The sequence below is a fragment of the Salvelinus namaycush genome, chromosome 32 (assembly GCF_016432855.1).
Source record: "Salvelinus namaycush isolate Seneca chromosome 32, SaNama_1.0, whole genome shotgun sequence".
NCBI lineage: Eukaryota > Metazoa > Chordata > Actinopteri > Salmoniformes > Salmonidae > Salvelinus > Salvelinus namaycush.
Window position 1 is genome coordinate 1,180,202 of NC_052338.1, and position 19,768 is coordinate 1,199,969.

Here is a 19,768-nt window from a genome sequence, read left to right on the forward strand (position 1 = left end):
AGGGCAAGGGGAACAACGACTTCAAGGTCTCGGAGTGAGTGGCGTCACCGATTGAAACGCTATTAGCGCGCACCACCGCTAACTAGCTAGCCATTTCACATCGGTTACACACACACACACGAGATAACATACACATATATTTTTTTTGTAGGTATGTGGTAGTCGAGTAGTTGCCTGAAAGCACACACTTAAAGGACAATATAAAAAAAATGCACTAAACAGCGCCACACTGAATGTTCTATTCTCAGCCAGGCCCATCTTTTCAAAGAAAACACTTTTTTATTTTTTCTCTATTTGAGCAAAATAAGTAGTTCTGTTGTGATCACCAGAAAATCACGCATATTACGCATATTAATCCTGTAGAATTCATTGCCGCCAGCAGCAGGTAAACGAACGACTACAATGTCACTCAGAAAAACAAATAGCAGGATATTATGGTGGCAGCACTGATCACCCCACTTTAACTGAGACAGGTAAAAAAAAAGGTATCTCTCTACAGCCCACTATTCTCAACATTCCAGTGTCAATATTGTATTTGTTCATTATTGGTCATAAATTACTTATTGCCTTTTATTGTTGGCACAATAAAAGTGGGTAAATTCAATATATTTTGAATGAGTTATCCACATTTTTAAATACGGGCTTTTATTTTGAAGGTTTAACATGACAATTCAAACGTGACGTCATCATTTGTGCTGCTGGCAGAATACTAGTAATAATTACTAGTCAGGGTCTGTGGGCGAAACTGTCAGTAGAAGAGAGGATGCGTGTTGGTAAGTTTGTACTAGTCTGTAAAATACACTATGTGTTGCATGTTTGATAACTGTACATTCACACGTATCTCGTAAACATAAATCGTACGTTAATTTCGGGTGTCCGTTTGAAGTCGCTTGCTTGTTGTCTGTCAGTCACAATTTCTGCCATAGATAACTTTAGCTGCAGCAGTAGCTAGCATTTTGGCTGCTAAGTTCTATGTGGTTTTTGAAAGTACGAATTTTAACTATGGATTTACTGCCATTGTCAACATTGATGCAGTTAAAAAAAAGAAAAAAAAAGTGTAGGTGTAATGTAGAGTCCAGTGGTTACCGCTGGGAAAGCTGATGTCGTGCATATGAGTCTCGTGTTCCAGTGAAACCTGATATTTTGAGAGTGAAGTTAGTGGACTGGGTTAGTTGCTATAACGCAAATGTCTGGTGACGTCATCAATCAGCTGGTTAGGTTCAAAGGGCTGTTGCTGTTTTGAGAGCTGGGTCTTGAGTAACTAGATGACAGTGACTTTAATAAAAACTGAAAGGAATTTAAAAAGGCCTTTATGGAAATTGAACAGAGCCCGGTTTCCCAAAAGCATCCTAAGGCTACATTCATCGTTAGAAACTTAGTAGGAGCATCATTAGATCCCCGAGCCGTTTCCCATTACTGAAGTTGCTCCTGAAAACGCTTGATATTTAAATGGTATTTTAACCTGGGGAAATCTGGGCTTGTTTTCATCATGGGGGGTGGGGGGATGAAATCTGAAAAGAAATGTAGTCCTTCTTTGTGGCATGTCGAGAAGGTTCTATGTGATACTGATCGCACTACACGTGTTTGCGTGTAGATATGGTTGTCCTTGTTCGATACAGCCATTGGAAGTCTTAGAGCGGATTCATTGCTAAATATTAGTGATGCACTGATATGACATTTTTCTGATACCCAATATTTTCCTTGCCCAAAAAACGATACTGATAACCGATATAACATTTTTGTGGCCTTTTAAGCATTCTAGTCATTGTAAATAAGAATTTGTTTTTAACTTCTTATGGCTGGGGGCAGTACTAAGTAGCTTGGATGAATAAGGTGCCCAGAGTAAACTGCCTGCTACTCAGGCCCAGTTGCTAATATATGCATATTATTAGTAGATTTGGATAGAAAACACTCTGAAGTTTCTAAAACTGTTTGAATGATGTCTGTGAGTATAACAGAACTTATATGGCAGGCAAAAACCTGAGAAGAAATCCAACCAGGAAGTGGGAAATCTGAGGTTTGTAGTTTTTCAACTCATTGCCTATCGAATATACAGTGGGATATTTGTCATATTGCACTTCCTAAGGCTTCCACTAGATGTCAACAGTCTTTAGAACCTTGTTTGATGCTTCTACTGTGAAGGAGGGGGAATGAGGGCTCTTTGAGTCAGGGGTCTGGCAGAGTGCCAAGAGCTGACCACGCGCGAGAGTTAGACCTGCATTCCATCGCATTTCTACAGACAAAGGAATTCTCCGGCTGGAACATTATTGAAGATTTATGTTAAAAACATCCTAAAGATTGATTCTATACTTCGTTTGACATGTTTCTACGAACTGTAATATGACTTTTCGTCTGAACTTTCGCATGGACTTTCCCGCGCGTGGTGAGTTTGGATTGTGTACTGAATGCGCGAACAAAAAGGAGGTATTTGGACATAAATGATGGACTTTATGGAACAAATCAAACATTTATTGTGGAACTGGGATTCCTGGGAGTGCATTCTGATGAAGATCATCAAAGGTAAGTGAATATTTATAATGCTATTCTGACATCTGTTGACTCCACAACATGGCGGATATCTTTATGGCTTGTTTGGGCTCTGAGTGCTGTACTCAGATTATAGCATGGTGTGCTTTTTCCGTAAAGTTTTTTTGAAGTCTGACACAGCGGTTGCATTAAGGAGAGGTTTATCTAAAGTTCTATGTATAATACTTGTATCTTTTATCAATTTTTTTATGAGTATTTCTGTAAATTGATGTGGCTCTCTGCAAAATCACCGTATGTTTTGAAGGCAAAACTTTACTGAACAAAACGCGCCAATGTAAACTCAGATTTTGGGATAAAAATATGAACTTTATCGAACAAAACATACATGTATTGTGTAACATGAAGTCCTATGAGTGTCATCTGATGAAGATCATCAAAGGTTAGTGATTAACTTTATCTATTTCTGCTTTTTGTGACTCCTCTCTTTGGCTGGAAAAATTGCTGTTTTTCTGTGAATAGGTGCTGACCTAGCATAATGATATGTTGTGCTTTCTTCGTAAAGCCTTTTTGAAATCGGACACTGTGGTGGGATTAACAAGAAGTGTATCTTTAAAATGGTGTAAAATACTTGTATGTCTGAGGTATTTTAATTATGAGATTTCTGTTTTGAATTTGGCGCCGTGCACTTTCACTGGCTGTTGTCATATCGATCCCGTTAACAGGATCCCAGCAATAAGAAGTTAACTGACTTGCCTAGTTAAATAAAGGTTACACACACCACACTGACCAAAAAGTTTGTTGGCATTTACGTATGTCCCCATTTTACCAGTAAAACATAATCAAAACCTATTTCTTTCACTTACTTGATGTGCTGTTTCGTTGTTCAGTTGTTTCATTATCAACCAGGATTTCATCATGCATGTCAAGCAGTGAAGTTTCAGCTCTGTCTGTCCGTGGCCTCTCTTCCTCAGTGCGCACTATCACTGTGTCCGTTTCCATCTTGTCCAGCTGTGTATGTAACATTTCACCTAAACCCTCTTTCTTGTCTGCATCGAGGTAGCGGTCCTTGTAAATAACATCGAGCATGGTGGCGACACAGTATACGTCACTTTATACACCGAATAACTGGGGCCAAGATGTTTATCTGTTTCTGTGACTACAAATACAAAGGAGCCCATTTCTTTGCATAGCAAGCGAAAGATATGAAGATGCTTCAAATGAAAACCGAGATGACTATATTAAAAGATAAATACAGGTTACATAGACCATATATAAATGAACTCAGCAAAAAAAGAAACGTCCCTTTTTCAGGACCCTGTCTTTCAAAGATAATTTGTAAAAATCCAAATAACTTCACATATCTTCATTGTAAAGGGTTTAAACACTGTTTCCCATGCTTGTTCAAAGAAACAAACAATTAATGAACATGCACCTGTGGAATGGTCGTTAAGACACTAACAGCTTCCAGATGGTAGGCAATTAAGGTCACAGTTATGAAAACTTAGAACACTAGAGTGTTTCTACTGACTCTGAAAAACACCAAAAGAAAGATGCCCAGGGTCCCTGCTCATCTGCGTGAACGTGCCTTAGGCATGCTGCAAGGAGGCATGAGGACTGCAGATGTGTCGCAGTGGCAGACCACGTGTAACAACACCTGCACAGGATCGGTACATCCGAACATCACACCTGCGGGCAGGTACAGGATGGTAACAACAACTGCCCGAGTTACACCAGGAACGCACAATCCCTCCATCAGTGGTCAGACTATCCGCAATAGGCTGAGAGAGGCTGGACTGAGGGCGTGTAGGCCTGTTGTAAGGCAGGTCCTCAACAGACATCACCGGCAACAACGTCGCCTATGGGCAGAAACCCACCGTCGCTGAACCAGACAGGACTGGCAAAAAGTGCTCTTCACTGACGAGTCGCGGTTTTGTCTCAACAGGGGTGATGGTCGGATTTGCGTTTATCATCAAAGGAATGAGCGTTACAGAGGCCTGTACTCTGGAGCGAAATCGATTTGGAGGTGAAGAGTCCATCATGGTCTGGGGCGGTGTGTCACAGCATCATCGGACTGAGCTTGTTGTCATTGCAGGCAATCTCAATGCTGTGCGTTACAGGAAGACCTCCTCCCTCATGTGGTACCCTTCCTGCAGGCTCATCCTGACATGACCCTCCAGCATGACAATGCCACCAGCTATACTGCTTGTTCTGTGTGTGATTTCCTGCAAGACAGGAATGTCAGTGTTCTGCGATGGCCAGCGAAGAGCCCGGATCTCAATACCATTGAGCACGTCTGGCACCTGTGGGATCGGAGGGTGAGGGCTAGGGCCATCCTCCCCAGAAATGTCCGGGAACTTGCAGGTTCCTTGGTGGAAGAGTGGGGTAACATCTCACAGCAAGAACTGGCAAATCTGGTGCAGTCCATGAGGAGGAGATGCACTGCAGTACTTAGTATCTGGTGTGGCCACCAGCTGCATTGACTGTTACTTTTGATTTTGATCCCCCCCCCCGCCCCTTTGTTCAGGGACACATTTCCATTTCTGTTAGTCACATGTCTGTGGAACTTGTTCAGTTTGTCTGTTGTTGAATCTTGTTATGTTCATACAGATATTTACACATGTTTGCTGAAACTAAACACAGTTGAGTGTGAGGGGATGTTTAGTTTTTTGCTGAGTTAATATATATATATAGCTAATCAGTTGGAGTCGGAAGTTTACGTACACTTAGGTTGGAGTCATTAAAACTAGTTTTTCAACCACTCCAAAAATGTCTTGATAACAATCTTTATGTTTTTTAAGTCGGTTAGCACATCTACTTTGTGCATGACAAGTAATTTTCCCAACAATTGTTTACGTACAGTTTTTTTCACTTATTCACTGTATCACAATTCCAGTGGGTCAGAAGTTTACAATACAGTAAGATGACTGTGCCTTTTAAACAGCTTGGAAAATTCCTGTGGATGTAGGCCTACCTTCAAACTCAGTGCCTCTTTGCTTGACATCATGGGAAAATCAAAGGAAATCAGCCAAAAAATCTGATAGATCTCAGAAAAAAGAACGCCTGAAGGTACCACATTCATCTGTACAAACAATAGTACACAAGTATAAACACCATGGGACTACGCAGCCGTCATACCGCTCAGGAAGGAGACGCGTTCTGTCTCCTAGAGATGAACATACTTTGGTGCCAAAAGTGCAAATCAATCCCAGAACAACAGCAAAGGACCTTGTGAAGATGCTGGCGGGAACAGGGACAAACGTATCTATATCCACAGTAAAACGAGTCCTATATCGACATAACCTGAAAGGCCGCTCAGCAAGGAAGAAGCCACCGCTCCAAAACCGCCATAAAAAAGCCAGACTACGGTTTGCAACTGCACATGGGGACAAAGATTGTACTTTTTGGAGAAATGTCCTCTGGTCTGATGAAACAAAAATAGAACTTAGTCCATATTTCCATTATGTTTGGAGGGAAAAGGGGGATGTTTGCAAGCTGAAGAACACCATCCCAACCGTGAAGCACGAGGGTGGCAGCATCATGTTGTGGGGGTGCTTTGCTGCAGGAGGGACTGGTGCACTTCACAAAATAGATGGCATAGAAGCAACATCTCAAGACATCAGTCAGGAAGTTAAAGCTTGGTCGCAAATGGGTCTTCCAAATGGACAATGACCTCAAGCATACTTCCAAAGTTGTGGCAAAATGGCTTAAGGACAACAAAGTCAAGGTATTGGAGTGGCCATCACAAAGCCTCACCTCAATCCTATAGAAAATGTGTGGGCAGAACTGAAAAAGTGTGTGCGCGCAAGGAGGCAAACCTGACTCATTTACACCAGCTCTGTCAGGTGGAATGGGCCAAAATTCACCCCAACTTGTTGTGGGAAGCTTGTGGAAGGCTACCTGAAACATTTGACCCAAGTTAAAGAATTTAAAGGTAATGCTACCAAATACTAATTGAGTGTATAAACATTTGACCCACTGGGAATGTGATGAAATAAATAATTCTCTCTACTATTATTCAGACATTTCACATTCTTAAAATAAAGTGGTGATCCTGACTGACCTAAGACAGGGAATTTTTACGAGGATTAAATGTCAGGAATTGTGAAACTGAGTTTAAATATTTGGCTAAGGTTTATGTTAACTTCTGACTTCAACTATGTAAATGTCATCATATTTCATGTTTATACATTTGGCAACATTTCTAAAAACTTGTTTTTGCTTTGTCATTATGGGTTATTGTGTGTAGATTGATTTATGAGGGGGGAAAATAATTGAATCCATTGTAGAATAAGGCTGTAATGTAACAAAATGTGGGAAAAGTCAAGGGGTCTAAATTCTTTCCAAATGCACTGTATTGCCATGTTAGTTATCTAACTAGCTAATTGTTTCAATGCATCTTTTAAATGTGAAATTACAAGACATTTACCTAAGGGTTTTTCCCCGATAACCTCCTTGTTGTAATGTTAGCTAGCTAGGTTAGTTAGTCCCGCTGGGCTAGCTGGCTAACGTTAGCTACTGAGTCCTTTTTGTTCAAAATGGAAAAGTTAGACAGGGGGGGAAAAGTCAAGCTTTTTTACACTAGCTGGCTAGTTAGCAAAAAACACTGTTTCCTCTCAGCATTGCTAGCTATCTATCAAACATGGCTGTACTGGCCATCATGTAAGCTTCTAACTGGGATATTAAAAATGAGGATGTACTGTTACTCCAAAACCGTTTGACCAACAGAGAAGCAACATTTACGCCTCCCTCTAAACCCCACCTACATGGAATTAATGTGCCAAAACTATACAAACGCAAAAAAGGGCAGCGAAAGCGAAGGGCAGAGTAACTTAACCATAGATCAGTGGTGTAAAAAGTAACTAATTGTCATACTTGAGTAAAAGTAAAGATGCCTTAATAGAAAATTACTCAAGTAAAATTGAGTCACCCAGTAAAATACTACTTGAGTAAAAGTCAGTGTTTTGTTTTAAATATGCTTAAGTATTAAAAGTAAAATACAAATTTAAATTTTTTATATTAAGGAAACCAGACGGCATCATTTTCTTTTTTTTCCTTGGGAATATAGTAAAGTTGTCAAAAATATAAATAATCCCCCACAAAACTATTTAAGTAGTACTTTCAAGTATTTTTTTTACTTAAGTACTTTACACCACTGCCAAAGAGGGAACCGTTTCATCGCAATCGCATTATGATTGAAAATGTTTCACTGGAAAGAATTTCTTTGCATTTATTTACAATTCATTTGTTCTTGCCATTAAAAATGATTTCCTTGCAATATTATTTATTTTGCACTCAACTTTTGGGTTCATGTTTGGCTTTCAATATCACCATTTTTATTTGCCATAATAAAAATGTTGTTCTCGAATAGTCGTGGTAATTTCCTGTATTACTAATTGATGAGAGAGCAAACCACACACCAGTCAGTTATAACTTAAACTTCATCTTTAATTCATATGAGCTTCACCATAGCACTTTGACTCTCGGATAAATTAATTCTCTGAGTTCTTACAAAAGAATTCTAGTATATTTTATAGCCAAGATACACCCCTCTCAACTCACATGACGAACCACAGATCTCAGAAACTTCACAAAGGGCCTTTTACTTGAGAGGAGTATCCCATAGCCAGATAGCAATAGCTAAAAATTATCGTTCAGTTTGGTCTCTAAGACGAGGTTCTAATCTCGTTCTTGGTACTTCATAGTACCAAAACATTACCTCTTCCAATGGCAAAAATCTATTGTCAACTTTAGATACTCCCATCTCAAATACACACCCTCTTCTCTCCCCTCCTGGACAAGCTCACTGAGAGTATATGACCTAGAAGTCACTCCCATCTCAAGATTAGTGCAACATCAGAGGGGTAATACAATGGTTCCAGACACTGCCATACTCCTCCCCCAATGGGAAAATGAAGGAGTGACTGGCGTACAGACATTGTGGAGCCCTTCACATGGTTTAACAGATACATTCACATATGAAGACAATGTTCAATTCTGACTTCTCCCTTTCTGATATTCTGCATATTACCAGACATGTAAAAGACAAGCCTGACCTCTCCCCTCTCTGGGCCCCAAGTGATTTTTCCCTAGAGGAGAAAGGAAAAATGCAACTGCCAACAGTATAGCCCAAAAGAAGACATTCTAATGACAAGTATCTCACATAAGCATATTATGATGTAACAATAAAACATCTAATTTATCTATGTTACCCAACTAATTCTGATTCAGCTATGACAGAATTCAAAAGGATTGCTTGATATAAAAAGGCACAAAAGTAATTCCATAAGAACTGTGCTGAAATAAAAGTATCAAAGAATTTGCACAGCTGTCAATCAAGCTAAGGACATAGAGAATGTATCAGTCCAAGGTTGGTTTATTCTGTTGATTCATGATTCTTAGTACTCTTGTCTTGACTAGGCCTATACCCTTTAGGATTTATGACAAGGTTGTGTTCATTTTGATAAATGCTGTCAACAGGCTATGTAATCTCATTCATTTGCAAAGTTAGATAAAGTCTGTCTGTAGGAAGAGTCGGGATAGTTGCATGTTTTAATCTTTGACCTTTGGCACACACAACCAAACCCATCATTAAAAGATACGTTTTTTTTTACAACCACATCTCTTTTTTTATGTATGTGTAAATAGGGTCCAGACACTTGTTTTGCAATTTCACTTGTTTTTGAGAAACTTACCCCAAGTGAAATTGCAAAACAACATTAACCCTCATTCTGCACAATGAGGATGAGGATGGTTGGGGTAAGTTTCTCAAATTGCAAAACAAGTGTGTGTATCTGTACTTTACTATTTATATTTTTGACAGCTTTTACTTTACTGTATTCCTAAAATGTATGTAATTTTTACTCCATACATTTTCCCTGACACCCAAAAGTACTCATTACATTTTGAATGCTTAGCAGGACAAGAAAATGGTCTAAAGTACATCCCTGGTCATCCCTACAGCCTCTGATCTGGTGGACTCACTAAACACATGCTTTGTTTGTAAATGATGTCGGAGTGTGCCCCTGGCTATCCCTAAATAAAAGGTGGGGGAAAAAAGAAAATGATGCCGTCTGGTTTGCTTAATATAATTTTTTTAAATGTTTTATACTTTTACTTTGAATTCTTAAGTAATTTTACTCGAGTAGTATTTTACTCGGTGATTCACTTTTACTTGATTCATTTTCTATTTGTTTACATGATTCCATATGTGTTATTTCATAGTTTTGATGTCTTCGCTATTATTCTAGAATGTAGAAAATGGTTAAAATAAAGGACAACCCTGGAATGAGTAGGTGTGTCCAAACTTTTGACTGGTACTGTGTGTGTTTTTGGGGGGTTGTATAAAAGCAAAATTCTCCTTTTCAATCTCCTGCATTTAATCTGTCAAAGCTCGTATGATGTGGTTATCCAGAAATAAAATGTTTGGTTTATATGCATCTTCTCTCTAGTGTTTCAGGTATGGCCTGGAGAGCTGTGTTCACAGCCTTGGAGGCAGTGTGTGAGGAAAACATCACAGCTCTGTCTGGGCCTACCGACTTGCTGTACGGTAACGCTTCCGGACGCTTGGTGACTTGCATGACAAAGATTCAGGACCATGGCCGTGCCCTCGAACCTGTGGTTGCTGGTTTTACTGCAGTCTACCACCACTATGACTTTGACGCAGATACCCCTGGGAATGGGTATCGCACACTGGTAAAGGTAAGCTATAATAACACAACTTTTCTACTAACCTCACTGCCCAGAATGATGTCAGTAGTCTAGAAGAAGTATCACGCAGTGTGATTGTCAAGAGACTGAGACAATCGCACAGTCAAAAGACTGCGCAAGCTAGCAACAGAGGGACAATCTTGGATTATTAATATAATGCAAAACTAGAAATATATTCATTTTATTCACAATACCAGCTGACAATAAAGCATCCCATCTCATCTCTCAGGTGCTGCAGTCTTGCCTTTTGCACATCATCCACAAGGGCCGCTACATTGCCTCTAACTGCCACGGGGCCTTCTTCAGGGCCAACCACAATGCCTCCGAGATGGAAGCCTACTCCAGTGCCCTGTGTCAGCTGCGGGCCCTCCTCTACCTCGCTCAGCGTCTGCTCCACGACAACGGTCATGGGCAGCTGTACTCCCTGCAGGATGGAGAGCTTAGCAGGAGGTTTGTGAGGGAGTACACATCCATGCACAAGGCCTGCTTCTACGGCCGCTGCCTGGGCTTTCAGGTCAGTCATCACCACTTGATGACTTTGTGGGAGGAGTGGCACATTGAATTCAATATAATGTTGATAAGATATCATTTAGCAATTGGTCATTGAGAATGCTGGACTAAGCTTTTTATGACTTGGGAATATACTGAGGGTGGATATACTGTAGCCTCGGCGAGAACCAGGCTTCCCTGACGACGTTTTTGGAGGTATGGCTACGTGAGACTAATGATACTGAAATCCATATTTTCCCTCCCGTCTCCCCAGTTCTCGCCTACCCTTCGTCCGTTCCTGCAGACAGTTGTCATAAGCATGGTCTCATTCGGAGAGAGCTACGGAAAACAGCAGTCTGGGTTAGGTCAGTCTCTGTAAATGTCTGTGAATTCTTTAGGCTTGAAGAACTCGTAAAAAAATATATATTAATTTAATGGAGTACAGGCGTAACTGAATAAACAACACAGACTGAATGCAATGACATTTTATTAAGTAGTTTGAGGAATGGTCTCGTCTCTGAGGGAAGGTCCTCGGAGCCAGATGATGTGATGGTAAGGTAGTCCTATGCACGACTGCTGGCATCAAACCCCTTTTTTTCTATAACACAGTAAGTATGAGAAAGTGGCTAAGTTTGTCACATAAATGCAACCCAAGATTTACGCCTATTGGCTGAGAGAGAGAGAGGAAGGTGATGATTGCAAAAGTGAGCCCAGCCCATAGGTTAAACAGCAAGCGTGAGGCATATGCATTATTGTGCCGTGCTTATAAGCTACAAGGTAAATGGGTGAATGACCTCCCACACATGGCTAATAGGAAAGAGGAGAAGAAACAAGATGCTAATCTGATGATGATACGTTTGTATACATTCCCACTATGCCCGTAGAATAGGAAACAAAAGTGAATTTATGTTCTGGATGAAGTTAAACAAACATTCAGACCCGCCTTCCTGATTTGAACTTTCGTACTAGTACACAATAAACCTGAGTGACTATCTACCTCTTACGGCCTCGTGTAAGATTTGTGGTTGTCCTTTGACATTTTTAAAAGTTAATTGCATAGTATGCACTGCCCTACATACTTTGCATTCACTCTCCATTTCCCTCAGGCATGGCAGCTTTCTCCTTCCTTACCTCCGGGAAGTATGTCATTGATCCAGAGCTGAGGGGAGCAGAGTTTGAGCGGATCACCCAGAATCTGGACATGAAGTTCTGGAAGTCTTTCTGGAACCTCACAGAATCCGAGCTTCTATCGGTGAGGGCAGAAGGGAGTCGACTAGTAATATGATGTTGTATGCAAATAAGGACGTCTTGAATCTTGCAGTCTCTCTAGGCCTCTCTCTGTTTCCCCTACTTACTCACTCTTTTCTCGCTCTTCCAAACTTTCTGTTGGTTTGATTGCTTTTAAGACCATTTTACAAAATCCTCTTCATCATTTGATCCCTTTCTCCCACAGGGCTTGGCCAGTATAGCCTCTAACCTAGTGCAGCTGAACCTCACCCTGACCATACCTCCTGAACCACTGCTCCTCCCCCTGGCCTCAGACCCACGTCTCTTTGCCCCCGTGTCCCCTCCGGTGGCCCACTGGGGCCCTGGACCTGTTAACATGCGGCTCATCTCCTATCAACTTCGAGAAGGACAGGTGAGCTCTCAGCTGTAACCTCAGTGGTTACTATGTGATGTTTTTATCAAAGTTCTGCACAGTTTAGTCATGTTAGTGTAAAAAGGGTTACGTTATGACGCAAACATCTCTTTCTCTCTCTTCCTTCAGGACAGTGAAGAGCTGCTGGCTTTCTCTCGTACAGAAGCTACCCCCATCTCTGTGTCTTTGGTACCGTTTGGTGCTCAGAAGCACCCTCCCTCCCCCTGGCTGCTGATCCACTTCCATGGAGGAGGCTTCGTGGCCCAGACCTCGAAATCCCATGAGGTATGGTAGGCCAGGGATTGTCATGCGATGCCTGCAATTACTTAAGCTAATCACTCACCTTAGTCTCTCAGTAATCAAGTTAAGTGGGACTCAGCACTTACCGTGAAGTCTACTTTCCTCTCTTTTAACAGTTATGTTTAATTTTCCTGTCACTTCTCCATTTTCTCATCACTCCATTTGTCCTCCATCCTCCTTTTATTTCCCAGAACTATCTGAAGAGCTGGTCCAAGGATCTAAATGTCCCCATCCTGTCTGTGGACTACTCCCTTGCCCCTGAGGCCCCATTTCCCAGAGCCCTTGAGGAGTGCTTCTATGCCTACTGTTGGGCCCTCAAGAACTGCCATCTTCTGGGTCTGTGTTGTTACTAATGTGTTAGAGTTTAGAACCAAAGAAATGATTTCAGAATTATAATAACCTCCTGTATTAGACCAGCTGGTACTGATTGCTCTGTCTCTCTGCCCCAGGCTCCACGGCTGAGCGCGTGTGTCTGGCTGGGGACAGTGCTGGGGGGAACCTCTGCATCACAGTGTCTATGAGGGCCATAGCCTGCGGTGTGCGTGTCCCAGATGGTATTATGGCTGCCTACCCAGCTACCCTGCTCACCATTGACGCCTCGCCCTCCCGTCTGCTCACCCTCATTGACCCACTACTGCCATTAGGAGTGCTCTCCAAGTGCCTCAACGCCTACGCAGGTAAGGAAGGAAGGGTGTGAAATGGATGAGGGTATTAGTCAAAGCTTATGGAAATTAGTTAGAGGGGCAAAGAGTGTCTCAGCATTAAGAGTGATGCTTTTGTGTGTAGGTCTTAAATAACTCCATTGTTTTGCCTTTTTTTCCCCAATTACCTCATCTTCCTCTTTTCCACTCTCTCCAGGTGTAGACTCTCAGGCGGTACAGCCCACAGAGGGGACCAGCACATTGAGTGCTCTAGGTAGAGACACAGCCTTGCTGATCAGTGACCTCACACACGGGGCATCCAATTGGATCCAGTCCTTCCTTCCTGCAGAGGTCCTAGGGTCACTGTCATCGTCACACCGGAAGTCCCTCGACAACGAGGCCCACTACAGATCAACGTCACCCCGTTCCTTCTCATCCAACTCCTCCTCAGGTCCTAGGGATTACCCAGAAGGTTTTGAGCCCCTGCGCTCTGAGCGCCTCGCTGTGATCCAGGCGACTAGCTGTCCCATCGTCAAGAACCCGTTTGTGTCACCGCTTCTAGCCCCTGATTACCTACTGAGAGGACTACCGCCTGTACACTTAGTGGTGAGAGGGGGGGATGAGTGAGGGAATGGATGGGAAAAGGTGTGTGTGTGAAGGGGTGGTTGTGGTGGCATCAATGCATTTGGAAAAATTGGTGTAGAGGATGGAAAAGCCAAGAAAGCAAAAGAGTAGCAGACCTGCCAACCTGTACACATTTTGTGTACCATGCACGCAATTTGAGGTCAAAGTACGCTGGTATGAAAAACTAGCCGAAAATACGCAGAAATAGGCTTCTAGTTGGAACATTGTGGTTTCAACCGTCTGAAGTTGGAGCTGAGCCAATCAGAGAACTTGGGCGATGAGGGAGAATCTTTAGCTCTTCTCTCCAGCCTACCCCCCCTGTAGTCGTAGTACTGTCTTCTTCCCTCGAGCTGGATGGCAGCTCTCCACTTCATCCTTTGATGACACTGATGTGTGAGGGGAAAAAGGATAAGGAAAATGGAGAACAAACTGTTTGTCAAATACATTTTCCAAAATGTTATGCGTTAGTTAAGCACACAACCACGCATTTCGTAGTTAGCTCCTTGACGAATGTAGTTAGCTACTGCGTTTAGTGAACTAGAATTAAGCGAGAACACTTTCTTGCCCACACATGCTTAGATCTCCGCAATGGTAGTAGGCGCGAGCACGTCGACGTGCAAGGAAACGTGCGGTGTTGCAGTACAGTGCGCATCACTGCGTGAATGTAAACAGACATGGCAGAGAGAGCTGTTCCGCTAATACCCTCCTTCACAGAAAGACTGTTATAGATTAGTAGGCCTACGGTAATTCATCAGTTCTTGATCCTACTTCTTGATATGTCAACAAACACTAGGCTGCTAATGATAATAATAGTCAGTTCACCAATGACAACAAGGCACGTTGAATGAATGCTAGCCTAGTAGTCAGACCTAACTTGATGGATTAGGTCAGAGATGGAGATCTGAAACAAGTTCCTATAGGCCTAGTTCAGTTGTTTCATATTCCAAATATAGACTACTACATTGGATCCAGTAATTGAATTATTCAGAATTTTCTCCCCAAACAAAATTGAAAAGCCAGTTTACATTTTCACGAGACTATTCACATCAAGACACCTATTTATTAGAATAATCATTACCCCTAAATGATTAGTATCATTGAGACAATCTACATTTTTATTTAGGATCAAACACAAGACTTCTGTGTTGGCTTACTTGGCTACATTGTTTGATATAATTTAAGACTCTAGGTTTCAGGAAATGGCAGTTACAGGTTAAAAAAAAAAAAGAAGCAAAATGCCACCTACAATCAACACCACTTTATCAGAAAATCCTAGGGAGAGCCCTGGGCAATGTTCCCTCTAAGCTGCGCACAATAAACTTTTCCCCGTTAGTTTACACTATCAACGTTTCCCTCTACTGTGGGAATTATGATCAAATCAGCATAATATTAGTCCCTTTCAATGTAACATACCGAAACAAATCTAACTATGCCAGATTTACCAGTAGTCTGATTTTGTTTTAGGCAGAGCGCATCGGAGGACGACTCCATTGCAATGACGGGCACGAGTGGTCAAGAGTAGATGCGTGTGTGCACATTTGTTCATATTCTTTGCTAGTTAGTGAGTTATCAGCCCAATTATAGCAAATGTCTGGTCAACAATTGGGCAGTGATTGCTTCCTACAAGAGCACAAAACGTGTTGTCCTACATTAGATCTTTTTGAAGGGGCAATGTTGTATTTTGGGACAGGTTTGATTAAGCTAAGAAGCCAATAGGCAGAGGGTAGCATACATTTCTGACTGATTCTCTGTAATAATAATGGTATGGGGATGATAATAATAATTTTTGTATCAAACAACACAATACAACTGCATTGTCAGTCACTTCTTTGTCTGCATTGAACACCACGCATTGGCTGCTATTGAAGGCGGTATTATAGTATAGCTATTTTATTAGCTATTTCCATGTTAAAATGTTATTGGATTTTTTTTTATTTTTTTTTTAATGGTAGGCCATTGTTAAAACTATAACTTAAAGCTGGTGTTCACGGTAAACAGTGTGCACACTTAACGTGTGCTGGAAGTTGCACAGATTTTTCACAACGTTCAAGTTTTCACTCAGCAGACCTGAAATTTGCTCAGTGATGAAAACAATGAGGGAACATTGGCCCTGGGGTGTGTTTATTCTGCCGATCTGTTGCAAAACGTTTCTTAAACGGAACAAAATGGGGAGGGACTTACCTGAATTTATCCAATAGAAACTCTCATTTGAATTGTTTGGACTAATGATTACATCCCTGATTGTACGTTTAAACGTATTTTTAGTTAGCTTCTGAAGAGCAGCCAATTACCAAGTGCCCACAACAGTCTATAGCCTACCATTACTACTGAGGCAGTCTTCTGCCAACAGCATTATTAGGCTGCAAAATTAGAATTTGTCTATGATTTGAGCAGTGTAGGTGTCGCACGTGTGCTGTCGTGGGTGCCGCTTCTGCCGCCGCACTGAAGTAGTACTCGTAAAAATCTGCAGTGGGTCTATTTTGACCTTGTTCACTGGTCTCTCTAACACTCCACAATTGATGGTCTTTCCACTTTAAGGGCTATAAAGTACCACAGTATGAGTCATAATGCCCATAAAACCTAGTGATCAAATAGTGAAATGGTTCCAATAATTTTTCCCATTTTAGAAACACTTAAAATAAAGGCTGTGTTTCATGTAGGGTTACTCTGGCGTGACGTTTTGATAACCCCCCCCCACCAAAATGAAATGCTAATGTGGCTAGCATAAAGAACTACTATTTAAAAATATATATATTGACCTTTTACATTTTTAACCTTAATTTAAGTAGGCAAGTCGGTTAAGAACAAATTCTTATTTACAATGACAGCCTAACCTGGACAACGCTGGGCCAATTGTGCGCCGCCCTATGGGATTCCCAATCACAGCCGGTTGTGATACAGCCTGGAATCGAACCAGGGTCTGTAGTGACGCCTCTAGCACTGAGATGCAGTGCCTTAGACCGCTGCTCCACTCGGGAGCCCCAGATGATGATCTGGACGCTAAATGTAGTACAATAAGTTGGCTACATTTCTTTAAATGGACAATTCTGTGAACTGTCTTGTGCAAGTTTTAAATTGACACAAAACATGTTAGCAAAGGTGTCAGCTAGAGATGACGTGCAGGGATTTGTAGTTTTGCATGATGTCTACTTTGATGCTAATTACAATTTTGGAATCTAAGATTAAATAGAGGCATTTATATAAAAGTCACCTTGTCCGAGAGAGATTTACATGGTTATCAAAACGTCACGCCAGGGTAAGTCTATATGAAACAGACGTTATTTTTAAGTGATTCTAAAATCCCCTATGGGAAAAATGAATGGTGGGAAAATGATTGGAACCATTTCCCTGTTTGACCGCTAGGTTTTATGAGTATTATGACACCGCCGCGGCAGGATTCTATACACCCCTTTCTGTGTTTGCAAACATTGCTGCAGGAGGACAATGCATGCCATATTGGTTGCAGAACACGGGGGAGTTCTCATTAGCCACCAGCAAAACAAGCCTCCGTTTACATGTTGCTTATGAGTGCATTTCACACTACTTTTGGATTATCATTTGGATTTTAAGGATGTATGAATGTCCTGCTTAATATACTAGTTGTGTCGTCATTGCAAATCAACTCACTGCATTATACCTAAACACTTTTGGCTAGAGCTCTTACGTCAATGAGCGTTGGCATTCTAGCTATCAACTGCTACATCCAAAATAAGTATTTTGCAAAGATCACAACCAAATATAATCTTAGCGACTGTTCAAGCAATGATCAAAACAACATTGTAAGCGTACCCCAAAAAGTGTTTTTGTTTAGACGTAATAACAACAGAAATGCAACTATGTTGCGCAGATGGCGATGGGGGTCATTCTGCCTTCAAAAATCATGTGCATTCCGTGCCTGACGTCAGTGTGTCGTGTACTGAAAAGGGGCCTACATATCATTAATTAAACAGTCCAAAAATGGAGGAAGAATCTCCAGATTGGCCCTGTAATTCTTACTCCCCCTGTCTGTCCCCACAGGCCTCTGCACTGGATGCCTTGTTGGATGACTCTGTGATGTTCGCCAAGAAACTGCGGGATATGGGCCAACCAGTGACCCTGAGGGTGGTGGAGGACCTCCCACATGGCTTCCTCAGCCTATCGGGGCTCGCTAAGGAGATACAGGTGGCCTCAGACATCTGCGTAGAGCGAATCAGAGAGGTCTTCCAGCAGCAAACCCCGCCTCCCTGTACTGACAAGCAACCAAAGTTGGAAAGGACCAATCATGGCCCATCAAATTGAGTGGCTGACCAGCTGCCTAATAAAATGGAGGGGAAAGTGTAGTTGTTAGATTAGAGCTTGTATGGAACTGAGGAGTCATGCATGTACAATTTATAAAATGGTGAAGGGGGGGATACACTAAGGATGGAAGAAAAAGGGAGGAGGGGCTTTCCAGATTATTTGCTCAATGGTAGTCTGGGGGGGAAAGGCAGTCCTCTAGTTGACTGACAGCACAATACGATCATTCAAAGCACACTGGGGGGGAAGTATGAAATGCAGTGTCCTTTTTAACATTGCAGAAACATAACACAGGGTATGTTAATAAAACTAATTTAACCTGCATTGAAAGAAATGCCTTGCCTGGTTGCTACTCTGTTTTTATGCTTTAACCAACCCCTTTGTCATTGATTTGGCTAAAGCAGAAACAAAATGGCAACCGGCTGCTTAGAATAAGTAATAATAATAAGTAATAATCTCTGAATAGACAGATTTGTGTAATCAGAAGTAGTGCCTTTACCTCAAACTGTACTGTACAAACAAATCCCTTTATTTTACCTTGGTGTATCATCGGGTTGAACAACTAATAGGACCTAATGCATACATACGGTGCCTTCCGAAATTATTACGACCCCTTGACGTTTTCAACATTTTATTAGGTTACAGCATTATTCTAAAATGTATTAAATAGTTTTTCCCCCCATCAATCTACAGACAATGCTCCATAATGACAAAGAAAAACAGGTTTTTAGAAATGTTTGCTAATTTATTAAAAATAAAAACATAGCAAATTTCCATAAGTATTCAGACCTTTTACTCAGTACTTTGTTGAAGCACATTTAGCAGCAATTACAGCCTTGAGTCTTTTGGGGAATTACGCTACAAGCTTGGCACACCTGTATTTGGGGAATTTCTCCCATTGTTCTCTGCAGGTCCTCTCAAGCTCTGTCAGGTTGGATGGGGAGCATTGCTGCACAGCTATTTTCAGGTCTCTCCAGAGATGTTCGATAGGATTCAAGTCCGGGCTCTGGCTGGGCCACTCAAGGACATTCAGAGTCTTGTCCCAAAGCCACTTGTGCGTTGCCTTGGCTGTGTGCTTAGGGTCGTTGTCCTGTTGGAAGGTGAACCTTCGCCCCAGTCTGAGGTTCTGAGTGCTCTGGAGCAGGTTTTCATCAAGGATCTCTGTAATTTGCTCGATCGTGACTAGTCTCCCAGTCCCTGCCACTGGGAAAACATCCCCACAGCATGAAGCTGCCACCACCATGCTTTACCGTAGGGATGGTGCCAGGTTTCCTCAAGAACGTGATGCTTGGCATTCAGGCCAAAGAGTTCAATCTTGGTTTCATCAGACCGGAGAATCTTGTTTCTCATGGTCTGAGAGTCTTTAGGTGCCTTTTGGCAAACTCCAAGCAGGCTGTCATGTGCCTTTTATTAAGGAGTGGCTTCTGTTTGGCCACTGTACCATAAAGGCCTGATTTGGTGGAGTGCTGCAGAGATGGTTCGGGGGCATTCTTCCCCGTTTGCTCAGTTTTTCTGGGCGGCCAGCTCTAGGAAGAATCTTGGTGGTTCCAAACTTCTTCCATTTAAGAATAATGGAGGCGACTGTGTTCTTGGGGACCTTCAATGC

At 41.9% G+C, this 19,768-nt stretch overlaps 1 protein-coding gene across 2 annotated transcripts; it reads left to right on the top strand.

Annotated features, from left to right (window-relative positions):
- Positions 1 to 735: 735 nt before the first annotated feature.
- lipea (lipase, hormone-sensitive a) lies at positions 736 to 18,871 on the top strand. Of its 2 annotated transcripts, none has more exons than XM_038972195.1 (11): positions 736 to 773; positions 9,936 to 10,185; positions 10,424 to 10,708; positions 10,958 to 11,048; positions 11,790 to 11,935; positions 12,137 to 12,322; positions 12,452 to 12,607; positions 12,814 to 12,958; positions 13,072 to 13,299; positions 13,481 to 13,869; positions 17,905 to 18,871. In XM_038972195.1, exons 2-11 carry the CDS (start codon positions 9,946 to 9,948, stop codon positions 18,163 to 18,165), a joined length of 2,127 nt encoding a protein of 708 aa, XP_038828123.1. In that variant the 5' UTR covers positions 736 to 773; positions 9,936 to 9,945; the 3' UTR covers positions 18,166 to 18,871. The 2 variants fall into 2 exon arrangements, with proteins under 2 accessions (XP_038828123.1, XP_038828122.1); XM_038972194.1 differs by lacking the exon at positions 736 to 773 and adding an exon at positions 9,490 to 9,530.
- Positions 18,872 to 19,768: the final 897 nt, after the last annotated feature.